General features: G+C 48.1%; 1 protein-coding gene across 5 annotated transcripts in view; it reads right to left on the reverse strand.

Annotated features, from left to right (window-relative positions):
* Positions 1 to 6,328: 6,328 nt before the first annotated feature.
* The window catches only part of KIAA1328, a gene marked incomplete at its 5' end in the record, with an annotated part of 171,547 nt that continues 161,623 nt past the window's right edge, over positions 6,329 to 16,252 (reverse strand). For 2 of the 5 annotated variants that reach the window (XM_080686367.1, XM_080686366.1), the window contains one exon: positions 8,700 to 9,040. In XM_080686367.1, the coding sequence (XP_080542493.1) occupies positions 8,830 to 9,040 (211 nt within the window). In that variant the 3' untranslated portion in view covers positions 8,700 to 8,829. Of the gene's footprint in view, positions 9,041 to 16,252 lie in introns of all 5 variants that reach the window. The other 3 variants (XM_080686364.1, XM_080686368.1, XM_080686369.1) reach the window with 3 other exon arrangements.

Below are 16,252 nucleotides of genomic sequence, written 5' to 3' on the forward strand. Positions count from 1 at the left end.
ACCTGAAACCTACATAATTTTATCAACCAATGTCACTGTCATCCCAATATATTCAATAAAAGAAAAGAAGTTCCCTGACATCAAAGCAAAAGACCACTGCAGGCTCACGTGATAGAACTGGGCGGGGCCCAGGAAAGCTGGGAGAGGGAGGCAGGTATCCCAGCCTGGGGAGGAGGAGACACCTGGGCCGAGTGTTAAAGGGCGTTAAAGGTTAAAGGGCGTAGGGGCTACAAGGATCCCAAGGGAGGGGGCATGGAGGAAGAAGGACCACAGACCTTTTGAAGAACCACAGGATGTCTTAGGTAGGCCGGAATATACGTAGGAGCTCCTGGGGCCTTATTTAAAAACAATCCAGTTACTGACTGCCAGGCACGCCGTCTCAGTTAACCTCCCCAACAACACTGGGCCCACTTTACAGACAGGCTGAAGGTGTGCTGAAAACCACAGGTCCCTCAGGCAGCTCCCATGCTCTACTCACTGCGTTACATGGGAAGAGGTTACCTGTTCACAGCACATGCAAAATGCCTCTTCACGCGAAGCTCTTCCTGGACTCTCTTTTCAAGCCTCAGAGACACACAGTGGAACCACAGGACAGAGCGGAGTGGGGCTGTGCTGGGGAGGCACAGACCTCTGCTTCCTTCCTCGCGTAGTGAGCTGTGTCCTGGGTCTCAAAGGTTGGGCCCAGCTCCCAGGTGCCTGGAGCTCTCTGCTAAGTGCCAGGGGAAGAGAGAAGGCAGAGGAGGGACACGCCCTCAAAGTCACCTGGATTAGAGGACGCAGCAGTTCTCTTGATTCCGCCTTCAGCCCTGGGCAAAGCCACCTGCTGCCTGGCCCCAGTGCCGGGGCCTGAAGAGGCCTCTGGGCTCCAGGCAAACCCACTTAACCAGGGATTGGGGAGCATCTGCACCTCCAGCACTCAACTCAATGCCTGGCACATAGGTGCTTGGTAATGTTTGCTGCATGCATAAAAAGCGGTGTGGAGGGGGGAAAACAAATGCTTCTCACGAGCCCCTTTGAAAGCACCCCAGGCCTGGCACACCCTTAGCAGGGCTCCTCTGCCCCCAGTCCCCCAGCCCAGCTCTGACCAGGGACCCGAAGACAGCCCAGTAGTTCTGGTCCCCTCAGTATCCTGTGGGTTCCTTGGATGACAAGCATTTGGGACAGGGTCTGATTGGGGCCCTCCAAGGGGGATAATGGACAGAGGTTCTCATGGTATTCCAGGTTTCTGACCACTTAAACTCTCCCTGACCTTAGCTCAGGGTCCACCTGCTTAGGGGCTGAAGCTCAAACTGAGTGCATTCCCACTGCCCTGCGCTATGAGGCTGTAGCTCCCTCCCCAGCTGGAGGCCCTGTGGACAGGAAGTGATCCGGCTCCTTCTCTGATTGGACTGCTAGCACTGGGCTGGTTGGAGGGCAGTGGGGCCCCGCGGAGACAGCATTTAGTGGAATGTGCCAAATCATCATGGGTGCTGTAACTGTGGGTAAAGGATAGACGAGAAACAATATTTACATGGTCTCAAAGTATCTCCCCCCGCCACACACACATGATGTAAATTACAAAGGAAAGTTTGTAATTGTACAGTGGAGGAAACAGGCAGGCATCAACTTAACCAGGTGATCAAAGTCAGCATCACCTGGCATGAAAGAAATGGCGACTCTGGGCCTTGCGGTATGATTTACAGCATTACTATTCTTACTGAAAATGCAGAGTCTGAATTTAATTAGAAGGAAACAAACCTAAATTGGGGAACATGCTACAAAAGAAATGGTTTGTACTTGCCTATAGATGCATGTCAACTAAAAGCGACTTATGGTCATACATTTGATCCCGGGCTAGAATTTATTTTTCTTTTCTTAAAAAGGGACATTTGAGCCCTGGCCGGTTTGGCTTGGTGGATAGAGCCTCGGCCTGCCGACTGAAAGGTCCCAGGTCCAGTTCTGGTCAAGGGCACATGCCCAGGTTGCGGGCTCAATCCCCAGTGGGGAGCCTGCAGGAGGCAGCCAATCAATGATTCTCATCACTGATGTTTCTATCTCCCTCTCCCTTCCTCTTTGAAATCAAGAAAAACATATTTTAAAAATTTTTTTTAAAAAGGGACATTTGAGGCAAGGAAACCTTTCCTTCAAAAGGAAAGTTCAAAAGGAAACGTTGCAAAATTGAAATAAGGTCTGCAGATTAGATAATGGCAGCATATTAAGGCTAATTCCCCGATCATTGTACTATGGCTGTGTAAGAGAATGTAGGAAATATATGCTGAACTATTAGGGGAAAGAAGTGTATTATGTCTGCAATTTACTCTCAAACATTTCAGAAAAGAAGTAATAATGTGTTTATATGTGTGAGAATAAGTAGGTGAAGAGTATTTGGGGTCCTTTGTGTTATTTCCAAAACTTGACTGTAAGTCTGACCTCAAAGTGAAACATTGGCCAGTTGTAGCATCAGCTGGGGAGCTCTCAGTGCTTGGTACTTGGACGGGGCCCAGGGGAGGCGGGGAGGCAGAGACCAGTGTCCCCCCTCCCCCGTCCCTGGAAAGCACTGGGAAGCTGAAAGGAGGAACCCCCCAGCATGCACATGAGAAGTGGGTGCCATGGGCAGTGTGAGGAGGCTGTCTGCAGCCCCTCAGTGAGATGCCCCCTAACCCTGGCTTCCAGGGGTGCCTGTCCCCACTCCCCTCCCAGGAACAGCCTGCCCAGCCAAACAAGATCATCTTCAGTCCTGAGGAGAGAAGGGACAGATTAGAAAATACTAGAGGTGGAGAGTGGAGACTGGGGAGGGGACGGGGAGAAGGAAGGGTGGTGAGTGACCCACAGGACCCTCATGGGGCAGGTGGGCCACAGCTCAGGGTCCCCTCTCCAGAACAGCTCTTGGCCTTGTCTGGGCCTGACAGTCCTAAGGGTGGGGCCTGGAGAGTTGGGCTGTGCAGGCAGAGGCTGCCAGGACCTGGCCCAGGGGATGAGGCCATGGCTCTCAACTCCTGGGAAGGTAGCCAGGCTGGCAGGAGAAACTGAAGTAAAGGACACTCTGAAACTGGGCAGAGGTGCCATGGGGTGTCCTGCTGGAGGCCAAGGAGGGCACTGGGAGCACCGCCTGAGGAGGTGACATGGAGCGATTGGCAGCAATGGCTGGGAGGTGGCAGGCCGAGCTTTGCCTGGCTGTCATGAACTCCCCAGCCCTCCATGAGGGGCCCACTGCCCCTCACCAGCCTTCAGGTTAATGATAAACGCACCCGATGTGTTTAAAGTGCTTTGCAGCTGTTTGCCCAGCAGTCGCATGAGACTCCCTTCATCGCCCCACATGTGGACTGAGCCTGGCAAGGCAGGGGTGCCCATGTGTGCTCTCTGCGTTTTGCAGACATTGGCACCGAGGGTGCACGGGTGCAGAGCTCTGCACAGGGTCACACAGCTATGGTGGCAGAGCCAGGACTTGACCCTAAGCCTCTGACGGAGCACGAGGGAAACTATAAATGGTTGCCAAGTCCCGGAACCTATGCAGGTCTCTTTCCACTGGGCCCTGCGGCTCCTCCAAGTCTGCCCTCAGCGCTCTCTCCGGAGCTCCGTTCCATGCCTTTGCCCAGCTCAAATGTCCCATCTTCTGGTGAAATTCTGGATGACCCCCCACCCCAGGGTGCTGCCCTGGCCCTGAGAGCTCCACTGCAGCCCCAGTTCCAGCTGCAGGAGCCGGGCCCTGTGTCGGGGGGCTGCCTAGTGCATAGTGGACAGTCCAATGCTTCAGGTTTTACCAGATTCCTGACCTCTGTGGATTACAGGTTCTTTTGAGAATCTGGTGAAAGCTATGAATCCTCTGGTCCAAGTGAGCATCCAGGGAGCAAGCTGAGACAGGTGATGAGAGAGGGCAGCTCCCACCTAGACGGATGCTTTAGAAGGGACTTCACATCATGGGAGAGAGAGCTTTCATTTCTGATAGAGCCCCACTCAGACACCTCCTCCTGGGCGGGCACCCACAGAGGCCACTGGGTCCCTGGCCCCATTTCCCTGCTCGAAGTTTCTTCTGAAGCTCAGCTGGGAGACTTCAGAGCTGCACCCCAACCAGACCCCCCTACAGTGGGTGCACCTGCTGCTCCTTCCGGGGGTAGGAAGCGAACAGAGAGGAAAGCTTCGTTGGGGTCAGTGCTCCCAAGTCCTTTCTCAGATTCACTGCTACTCAACTATTTTTCCTCCAACGCAGTAAATCTCCTGTTATTCTCCAAGTTGATATAGTAAGCTGTGTCATTTTGAGAAGAAATACATAATGGTATATTAGAGGAACATCTCCTCATTCATGCTTAGAAAAAATTTATTACAATGTAAGAAAGTCTGAATAGCGTGAATTTATTATAATGATTTAACACTTCTGCACTTGAGTTAAGAATGCCCCTCCATAAATAACTGTCTCTGGAAACACAGCAAATTTACACAGTTTACCATTTCCCAATGTTGTATAAATCCAACAGGCTTAAATCACCTCCAGTGGGTGGGGGTGGGGGAGGGGAGAGAAAGCCCAAAACTGGGCTGTGAAGTTCATCCCACCTCAACTGGCAGCGACAAGGAGCCGGGAGCAACCTTCCCCTCCTCCAGCCCCCTCAGCCCAGCACCAGACCAACCCACATCAGAATGCAAAGGGGTGAAGGGTGGGGAAGGAGAGGATGAGGGAGAGACACAGTTTATACCTGCAGAACAGGTGGCCTACCTGGGCCTCGGGCCATTCTGTGTGGTGGAACCATTGCTATGTGTGTGCTTAACTTGGCCCACGTGGCCTGTAGGGGCTCACTTCTGAGATGGTGGTGGAATGTTCAGTCCAAGTTGAGATTCTAAAAACCATTCACCTGGGAACACACCAGGCCAAGGCAGTGATGTGCTGTCGAGGGGAGGTACGGGCTCAGCTGCCAGACCTGCCACTGACAGGACGCAGGAGCTCACAAGGCACATTTCCCGGACTCTCTACATCTGTGTAAGGAAAGTGGTGGATTGTGTGGGCCATATGGTCCAGCCCCTCTGTGGAATTCTGTGGCTCTGGAGTGGGATGGGGATGGGGTTAGGGTAGGAGTAGGGGTGTGCATTTTCTGGGTGCTCACTCATTCTCAGTGTGTGTGGAAGAGGTAGGCAGGGAGCATCGCTGTGAAGCTGAAGCTTGAGGGGCTAGAAGGTCCCACTTCCGAGTGGAGCATTGGAACCCCAGGGGCTTTGACAGACCACTTAGAACTGCAACTCTGAGAAACCATGACCAGTAACTTGTAAAACTGCTTCTCTGGCCGCAGGGTCAGTCCCTCCCTCCCCGAGGACTAGGGTGTCACCCTCACCGCACTCATTTCTAGCTTGTTCCTAGACTCAAGGGGACCTTCTGACAATTAGGTGCAAACATTTCATTTTGGTAGCTGGTGGCATGATGGTTCTACTCTTGCCACCCCTGCCTGAGGGGCAGCTGCCATCTCCTTGCTCAGGTGAAGGTGCAGGCTGCTTGGGAAACGGGCAGGATGGGTCTCTGGCTGCCACAGGTGTGGCCTCAGAACTGGGCATTTCCGCACTCAAGCCCTTGCCCACATTCTCCCAGCGCCTACAGCCAACTAGGCGGGAACATTTTCTGTCTGAAAGAGCGGAGACAGAAAAGGCTGGGTGTCCATGTGACAGGCATGAGCTGGAGTTGACCAGGGCCACCTGTTAGGATGTGGCAGCCATGTCCTTTCTCTCAGTGGACCACAGCTCCCGTTGTTTTAGCAAGTACTGAGGGAAAGGACATTCGGGTGACCTGGGGCTCTGCTCTGACTTACAAGCTGTGTCCAATGATCTAATGAGGGATAATTCAATATCAAAGCTACATGGGGACGATGACCATTTAGGTAATTTATTAACTTAAAATCTCACACGTATATAAACAGTTGCTCACATTAGAAAGAATGCATGCTGAGCTGGGGATGAGGTGTGCACTGGGAGGAGTGTGCACAGCCCCCAGTGCCCGTATCTGTGGGCCTCATACAGCTCTGCTCCTTTAGCCTGCCCCCTCCCCAGAGCCATGGTGCTGGAAGGGGCCGAGTGAAAAGAGTGGCTCTGAAGGAGTGTCCCTCCCTCCCCATGACATCTGGGCTTGGAAAAACACAAGTGTGCCCCCTGGGAGGGTGACTGTTGGCAAAAGCATCTCTTTGATTGGCTTGGGCTTTCTAAATCAAGCACTCGGCTCTACTTACGGAGCTTCAATGGACATACTTTGCCCTTTCCCATTTTGCAAACATTGACTGGCTTTTCTCTCAGAGAATGGTGGGTACCAGGGGGGTAATGTCGTAGCACTATTCACAGCACCTCCAATATGTGTCTAGTCTTCCCCCCTTTTATTTTTAAATATTTTTATTGATTTCAGAGAGGAAGGGAGAGGGAGATAGAAACATCAATGACTTACTGGGGATTGTGCCCGCAACCTGGGCATGTGCCCTTGACTAGAATCGAACCCAGGACCCTTCAGTCTGCAGGCCGATGCTCAATCTACGTGTGTCCAGTCTTGTTTTGGGGGAGCGGCTAGAGGCTAGGCAAGCAAATCCCGACCAGTCACTTCACAGAAAGGAAAAGGCAGATTCCTATGTGCCAGACCCTCTCTCGGCAGGTTAGTCTGCAACTAGGTTCAATTCATAATGAAAACATTAGATTAGGTACAAATTCACATCCCACTGACACCCAGGAAATGCCCACAGGATGGATACACATGGCGGGGAATGTGGCATATGAAAATGTTGATTGATGCTCTGCTGAAAATCAATCTTTGCTCTTCCAAGTTGCTCATTAAGGGGTGGCCAAGAAACAAACTCCATTCTGTGGCATGTGACCCCCCAAAGCCTTCAGTTTAGATCCTGCTTATGACTCTTCTAAAGGCAAACAAGCTTCTTAAAGAAGCCCCAGTTCTCTTCTTGGTCCTTCTGGCATCCTGTGACCTTGGAGGGCGGAGGACACTGGTGGCCGGAAGAGAGGAGTGTGGTCTGGATGGTCCCTGGGAGTTGGGTGCACTTAGGTGGTCATGACACCTGGAGCGAGAATATATGTGTCTGGAAACCTAACTGAGAAAATGGCCACCCATTTTGCCACACCAAAGAAAACCTCACTTCCACACGCTTTCTGAAATGGGATGAAATGGACTCGGCGACTCTCATGGGGGTGAACTTGAAAAGGACATTGTAGTCGGCAAGGGTCTCCGAAGAACAAGAGACCGAGTGAGGGAAGGTGGGGGGAGGTGACGGGGCCTCAGCCTGAAGAGACAGTGAAATTTAGATCTGTCCAGGCAGGGAGGCTGCTCAAGGATTTGTAGGCTGAAATAATCTATTTTGATGGAGAATTCAGGGAAGCCAGGCAGGCTCACTAAGTGCAGCTGCCCTGGGGGGTCTGACCTGGCCTACCAATTCCGAATGATGGAGTCTTGCTCCTAGTTCAAGCCTGGGGTTGGTGAGAGGGAGACAAAAGCAACACAGTCATGCAGTAATACACACCAGGTGACATATCTTCCAGTTGTTCCAGTGCCTGGAAAGGGTTAAACTCACTGGCTCTGTGCAGTCATCACCCAGCCAGTAGCCTGAGAGGCCGCTAGAGCTACTGTAAGCTGAAGGACAGAGCTCAGAGCTCTGCTGGGCAGGAGGCTTTCCCTGGGTCAAGGTGAGGTCCAGTGGGAAATGGGGAGGCTCTCTTTGGGGTGGTGGAGCATAACCAGGTGAGTAGTGGTGGCTACTTGGAGGCATGGGACATTAGCCCTGGGCAGCCAGGGTCTTGGATCCTCATGGAAAGAGAGGGAGGGCCAGAGAAAGCCTACCAGCCTGCAGGAACTGAGGCTACTGTCCCTCCAGTGGTATCTTCTCCAGACACAACCATGGGACACTTGGATCAACAAAATACCAAGAGATTACTCTTACCCATCCAGGGAAATTGGTGCATGGTAGGAAAAGTTTCAGGCTTCTACCTCCACTGGTGCACTCTTGTGTGAGTTCATGCCGGTTTCCAGGGGTTGGGTGGGTCCTGTGGGTCCCTCCCTCTAGCCCAGTGGTCGGCAAACTCATTAGTCAACAGAGCCAAATATCAACAGTACAACAATTGAAATTTCTTTTGAGAGCCAAATTTTTTAAACTTCTTCTAACGCCACTTCTTCAAAATAGACTTGCCCAGGCCATGGTATTTTGTGGAAGAGCCACACTCAAGGGGCCAAAGAGCCACATGTGGCTCGGGAGCCGCAGTTTGCTGACCACAGCTCTAGCCCACTGAGCCCTTTTGGTTATGGGATGCACAGCTGCCAGGCTGATGACCAATGAGCCTGACTCACATTTGGCCTTCAGTGTTGCTTGTGATAACAGGTGCACCAACTCCAGCTTCAGATTTAAATGACTACACTTAGATGTAGGTGCGGAGAGAACAGGGTGAAGAGGTAAAAGGGACTGTCTGCCTGAAATTGCTTGTATTACAAGGGGCTACTTTTAAATTGGAGGAATATTTCAGTAGATAGGTTTTCCTTGTGTACAAAAGTGAGCCAACCTTTTCCAGCAAAATATTGAGAAGGAAACAAGCTTGAAGCAAGGCTGCATATGCAATGGCCTCCACCATGCAGAAAGTGTCCCATGTTGAATTTTCTCATCTCTGCTTGGCATAGAAAAGATATTGCCCTCCATCCCACCTACTGATGGGTCTGATCAAAACACCCCAGGGTTGTTAGGATGATTTCTATATTCAATACATAACAGAATATTAGTGAGATAGGGCCCTGTGAAAGGAGAGATACAATTACTTGCAATTAAAAATTTAAAATCCTAGATCAGTATATTGAGAAACCTACAAAGTTCTTATGGATATTTTGTATCAACTGCTTTGGTGTCAAATGAAAAAGATGTCTTCCAGAATTTGATTCTCCTGTAGGTCATCGGGGGTCCTGCCTGCCCCCATCTTCTTCCGGGTTGATTTCAGAGAACTGAGTCGGCAAGTGCTGTGATTCCAGGCCCCGGCTTCTCTGCAGGGATGGGGCTGAGGTTTAGAAGCAGACTTTGGGCTCAGAGATTGAACTAAATCCAACAGAGATGTCTCATACCTGCAACACACACAACCAGACAGAGAATTATAAGACCAGTGGAACATAGAACCCAAAGAGCCCATAGAGATGGCTGCCCAGAGCCAGAATGGGACATCTGGTGCAAGAGGGCCTCCCAGGAGCGCTTCAGGGAAGGTCACACCAGAAGGCCTCCTCTGTCCATCCATAAGCTTTTCTCTTCTGCTCACTTCTAACATTCTTTTTTTTTTTAACTTTAAAAAATTGTTATTACATTTATTGGGATACCATTGGTTAACATTATATAAATTTCAGGTGTACAACTTTATAATATAACATCTATATACATTTTGTGCTCACCACCGGAAGTCTAGTCACTTTCCATCACCAAATATTTGGCCCCTTTTACCCTCTTCATTCTTTCCCCATCCCTTTCCCCTTTGGTAACCATCATTCTTATTGTCTGTATCTAAGAGTTTATTTGTTTTGTTCATGTGTTGCTTTTTGTTTTATATCCCACATGAGTGAAACCATATGGTTCTTGTCCTTTTCCTTCCGACTTATTTCACTTAGCATAATAATCTCAAGATCCATCCATGCTGCAAATGACAATATTTTGTCTTTTTTTTATGGCCGAGTGGTATTCCATTGTATATATGTACCACACCTTCTTTAGCCAATCATCTGTTGAAGGGCACTTGGGCTGTTTATAATGTATTGGCTATTATAAATAACTAGAGGCCCGGTGCATGAAAGTTGTGCATGGGGGGGTGTGTCCCTCAGCCCAGCCTGCACTCTCTCCAATCTGGGACCCCTCGAGGGATGTACCACCGGGATTGGGCCTAAATGGGCAGTCAGACATTCCTCTCACAATCCAGGACTGCTGGCCCCCAACCGCTCACCTGCCTACCTGCCTGATTGCCCCTACCTGAGTGCCCTAACCACTCCCCTGCCAGCCTGATTGATGCCTAACTGCTCCCCTGCTGGCCCGATTGCCTCTAACTGCCCTCCCAAGCCGGCCTGGTCACCCCTAACTGCCCTCCCCTGCTGGCCTGGTCACCCCTAACTGTTCTCCCCTGCAGGCCTGATTGCTCCCAACTGCCCTCCCCTGCTGACCCAGTCACCCCTAACTTTCCTCCCTTGCCAGCCTGGTCACCCAGAATTGCCCTCCCCTGCCAGCCCGATTGCCCCCACCTGCCCTCCCCTGTAGGCCTGGTTCCCCCCAACAGCCCTCCTCTGCAGGCCTGGTTCCCCCCAACTGCCCTCCCCTGCTGGCCCGGTCATCCCTAACTGCCCTCCCATGCAGGCCTGGTCACCCCCAACTGCCCTACCCAGCTGGCCCAGTCACCCCTAACTGCCGTCCCTTGCCAGCCTGGTCATCCCTAACTGCCCTCCCCTGCAGGCCTTGTCCCTCCCAACTGCCCTCCCCTGCAGCCTGATTGCCCACAACTGCCCTCCCCTGCCGGCCATCTTGTGGTGGCCACCTTGTGTCCAAATGGGGATGGCCATCTTGTGTGTTGGAGTGATGGTCAATTTGCATATTACCTCTCTATTATATAGGATGCTATAATGAATATAGGGGTACACATATCTTTACGAATACTAGTATATCTATCTTTACGAATACTAGTATATCTATTGGCCATCTGCATGTCTTCCCTGGAAAAGTGTCTATTCAGGTCCTCTGCCCATTTTTTAATTTGTTTGTTTTGTTGTTGTTGCTGTTGTTGAGTTGTATGAGTTCTTTATATATTTTGGGTATTAGCCCCTTATTGGATGTATTGTTTGCAAATATCTTCTCCCATTAGAATGGCTGCCTCTTTGTTTTGTTGATGGTTTCTTTTGCTGAGTAGAAGCTTTTTTGTTTGATATAGTCCCACTCATTCATTTTTCCTTTTACTCCCCTTGCTTTTGGGGCTTGGATAACTATTGTTCATCCTACTAGATATCAATTGAAATATCACTTTTTCAGAGAGGACTTTCTTAACCCCAGTATGGTAAATTAGATTGCCCCAGTTATTTTTCTTCTCATAATAATTTGCTTTACTTTATAGCACTTCTCACAATTTATAATTATTTATTTATATAGATTTGTTTAATATCTTCCTCCCTTGTTACACTGGAAGCAATATAAGAGCAGAAAGCACTGTATCCTGAATGTCAAGTACTCAATAAATAATTAATGAAACTATTTTGTCATTATTTTCTTAAAAATTTTAAATTGTTCAAATAATATAAGAATATGTCTTCATTATAAAAACTGAAATACATAGAATTATACAAAGAAAAATGAAAGTCCTCTCAACACCCTATCCTCCAACCAAATGCAAACCCCGTTAGACTTCCCAGAGAGCACTGTAAAGTTTAGTATATGTGCTTCCAGATCTTTTTTGTATAATTAAATGCATGCATGTAATTACACAAATAGACACACATGTATTTACAAATTTAAACTGAGCTGTGCTTCTGTACTGATCTATGATCTGCTTCTCCACTTACCGGAATGTTTTGGAGATTGTTCCACAATCGTGCATATGGATCTACCTAATTCCGGGAAGCTGCAGCAGGGTTCTATTTTATGGCTGTGCCATTGCTCTCATTTAACAGAATCCCCATAGCTTTTATTATCTTAGCCTAGCTAAATTTTGTATTTAGCATTCCTGTTCCATTATCTTAAGGGGAAAAAAGTCAGTATTTGGCAATTAGTGTTGATTTAAGGACAATTTGCTTGAAAACATTTCCTTTACAGAATGCCTTTCTTGAACTTCCTTTCTACCACATTCACACAGATAATGTCAACATAACTTGCTTCAATCAGCAAATAAAACGGGAAGACACAGTGAAGGTTTTAAGAAATCTCAGATAAAGTAGCTCAAATTAGGTTTGCTTTTATCCTGCCATAAACTAGCCAGATTCACAAAGATCTAGTATCTACCTTCCTTTCAGAGACATTGAATTCAGGTGTCTATCAGTGACCCCGTGTGATCGGTAATTTTTTTCCTGACGTCCATGCCAACCAGTGCCCACAGTCTATGAGCAGGTATGAAGCTCAGGTGTCGTTCTGGGGTGGGGATTGCAGAAGTTAGAGCTGCTGTGAGTTCTCTCCTGCCTTCCTAATGCTATTAGATCTATAGAGACAGTTAAACTGAAACTGTTGGCTCGAAATTTTGACTCCTATCTCTATACCAATTTTGTGGTCCCAACCTCCAGATTTACGAAGTCAGTATCATCTATTGTGTTGGGGCTTTAAAAAGTGGACCTGCCCGGCTGCTGTGGCTCAGTGGTTGAGCGTCAACCTATGAACCAGGTCACAGTTTGATTCCCAGTCAGGGCACATGCCTGGGTTTCAGGCTCAGTCCGCAGTGGGGGGCACGCAAGAGGCAGCCAATCAATGATTCTCTCTCATCATTGATGTTTCCATCTCTGTCTCCCTCTCCCTTCCTTTCTGAAATCAATACAAATATATTTTAAAAAAGAATGCATCTATGAAATAAATAAAAAAAAAACACCACACCACACATACCCTGTGAATTCTGAAAAACATTTGGTTCCGAGAGTTTTGGATGAGGGACTGCAGGCCTGCATCATTTTTTCTCCTGGCTCTCAGTCCCGAGTTAAGTCTTCACACAAAGATATTATCATGAACAGAAACTGACTTCCAAAAGTTACCCAATGTTCTTCAACAAGACCCACCATTCAAGGTTCATGAGCTATCTACTCTTGGCTTTTTACTGTTGTTGTTTGGAAGTTTGTGTTCAAGATTGTTACAAGATATGCAAGCAATGTACCTGATCTCAAAGATTTTGATATAGGAAGCAAATTTGGGCCAATCTGATAATTTGTACAACTATAAAAATAAAATTAAAAAGAAAGACTTTTTCTTTTTGTCATCGTAGCAGGAGCTATATACATAGATTAAAACAAAATTATCACCCCTCCACCCTATGCCTGCACTTTAAGTATTGGAAACCTTAAGGTAGCTTACTTATTTTCTAGCATCTTAATCATTTTGTGAAATCATGATGTTAGATAATGGCCATTTAATATAAAATGTTCTCTTTTCTATGGAATTGTGACTTCCTACTAATTATGAATTAGAGCCTAATTTAGTATGGCTGGAAGCCAGAATGACAAGTAAAATTTATAGAGCCCAGTGTTGGTTATGCTGAGAGGAAAGCACTGTGAGGCAGCCTGGAGTCAAAGAGGGTTACTGCGAAGCTCCACAGGCAACCAGCGAGCTGACCGCTGGCGAACGTAATGCAGAAACCGGGAGCAAGAGGAGGAGCGCTGGCCTTGTACATTACCAGGCCACAGTGACGCTGGGTGACCCTGCTTGTTAGCATGCACTTTAGAAAGTTCAGGGCACGTGTGGATAAGCACTCATCCCATTTTATGCTGCACATTATTGAAAACACATTCTGTAACATAAATAATTCATCAGTGCGTTGTTTGAAATTTAAGATTACAAAACTGAATGGTAGTGTTCTGTTTTATGACTGTTTGTACTTTCAAAGAGAAAGACAATATGGATAGATAGACTTTATAACCTTTATATGAACCTATTAGAAAGAACAACCCAACAGAAAAGAAACAACCTTATCCTCTAGACACACACACACACACACACACACACACACACACACACACACACTGTGTGTGTGCCACAGGCGGTTAGCTTTAGGCTTCAGTAAAGCCAGGTGTTTAGTGCTGACACAGGGACAGAATGACTGGGAAGTAAGTTGTCCTGCTCGCTCTCAGAGCCACAGGAGAAGCTGGGAGATTAGAACTGATTGTAAGCAAGCGGAAACAGGAGTTCTTTGGGAGGAAGATTCTTCCAATTTAAGATAACAATTATATCTTTCCATCCTCTTGCCAGCAAGAAGGTGATACAGGCTGGCAGAGGGCAAAATCATGAAGCATAGAGATCGGTGGGGGTATGGTTAGAGGGCTCGCCTAATTTGTCGATACATGCAGGATAGTGAACTCTGAGACTGTTTCCGTAACTCTTAATGCAGCTGCATGGGGAAGCATGTTTGAGTTAATATGTGAGCCCAGGAGAAACCAAGATGGCGGCATAGGTAAGCACCTAAACTGCTGCCTCGCACAACAATTTAAAAACTACAACTAAAAGACAGAACGGACACCATCCAGAACCACAGGAAAGCTGGCTGAGTGAAAATTCTACAACTAGAAGGAAAGAGAAAAGCTCACAGAGAATTGGAGGTACGGCAAAGGGTCTTTGTGCGCGCAAGAGGAAGGATGGCTGAGAGCCTGGCTGACTTTCTCTGGCAGAAGGGGGAAGGAAGCCCCCGACCGCACTGAACCCCAGTTCTGACTGCACTGAACCCCAGTCCCGGGTGAAACCCCGTGGACCCAGGCTCATACAGGGGGAGTCTGGTCTGTCAGGTAGAGAGAAAGGCACCCGGAGACTCGGAGACCCAGGGGAGACCCAGGGAAGCCCCGGCGTGCCAGTGTGCACAAAGGCTGCGGAGGTTGCCACAGGCTTTCCCTAGCAGAAGGAAGTCAGAAGCTCCTGACTGCACTGAACCCCAGTTCTGACTGCACTGAACCCCAGTTCCAGGCGAGCCCATGGGGACCCACGCTCTTACGGGGGGAATCTGGACTCTCGGGCGGAGACTCGGGAGCCGGGGAAGGCAAAGGTCGGGAGGCGCGCGCATGCCAGTGTGCACAAAGGCTGCACAGGTTGCCACAGGCTTTCCCTAGTGGAAGGGAGTCAGAAGCTCCTGACTGCACTGAGCCCCAGTTCTGACTGCACTGAACCCCAGTTCCAGGCGAGCCCCTGGGGACCCACGCTCTTGTGGGGGGAATCTGGACTCTCGGGTGGAGACTCGGGAGCCGGGGAAGGCAGAGGTCTGAAGATGCGTGTGCGCGCGCAAGGGCAAGGCTGACTGGAAGCCAAGACTGTCTGCTCCGCCCTGAGACTCCACCCCATCCAAGCTGAGCACAGAGGCTATTGCAATTTGGCAAGTCTAATCCTATAAGGCTGTCTCCAGCACCGAACTTCTCCCAGCGCAGACACAGCTGATCCTTACAGCCAACTGGCCTGGAGGTCAATTCCTCCCAGTGATACTAACAACAATCAAGACTTAACTACAACAAGGCTGTACACTCAGTCCACAAAGGGGTGCACCAAGAGTGTCCACCTCAGGTTAACTGGGGAGGCTGACCCACTGGGCCATATAGGAAACCTAGCACACAAATCTACCCTACCAACTCAGGGAAGCAGTGAAAATGCGGCGTCAAAGAAACAGATCACAAACGAAAGAAATGGAGGAAAACAAACGACTGGATATAGAATTCAAAACCACGGTTATAAGCCTTTTCAAGAATATCCTAGAAAAGGCCAATAAATATAACGAGACCCTCGAAGATATGAAAAAGGACCAACTAGAAATTAAGCATACACTGACTGAAATAAAAAATATTATACAGAGACCCAACAATAGACTAGAGGAACACAAGAATCAAGTCAAAGAATTGAAATACAAAGAAGCAAAAAACACTCAACCGAAAAAGCAAAAAGCAAAAAAAATCCAAAAAGTTGAAGATAGTGTAAGAAGACTCTGGGACAACTTCAAGCATACCAACATCAGAATTATGGGGGTGCCAGAAGAAGAGAGAGAGCAAGATACTGAAAACCTAATTGAAGAAATAATGACTGAAAACTTCCCCCACCTGGTGAAAGAAATAGACTTACAAGTCCAGGAAGTGCACAGAACCCCAAACAAAAGGAATCCAAAGAGGACCACACCAAGACACATCATAATTAAAATGCCAAGAGCAAAAGACAAAGAGAGAATATTAAAAGCAGCAAGAGAAAAACAGTTAATTACCTACAAGGGAGCACCCATACGATTGTCAGCTGATTTCTCAACAGAAACTATGCAGGCCAGACGGGAGTGGCAAGAAATTTTCAAAGTGATGAATAGCAAGAACCTACAACCAAGATTACTCTACCCAGCAAAGCTATCATTCAGAATTGAAGGGCAGATAGAGAGCTTCACAGATAAGAAAAAGCTAAAGGAGTTCATCACTGCCAAACCAGTATTATATGATATGCTGAAAGGTACTCTTTAAGAAGAGGAAGAAGAAGAAAAAAGTAAAGATAAAAATTATGAACAACAAATACATATCTATCAACAAGTGAATCTAAAAATCAAGTGAATTAAAAACCTGAGGAACAGAATAATCTGGTGAATATAATAGAATCAGGGGCATAGAAAGGGAGTGGAC

This window comes from Plecotus auritus (assembly GCF_963455305.1).
Source record: "Plecotus auritus genome assembly, chromosome: 8".
NCBI lineage: Eukaryota > Metazoa > Chordata > Mammalia > Chiroptera > Vespertilionidae > Plecotus > Plecotus auritus.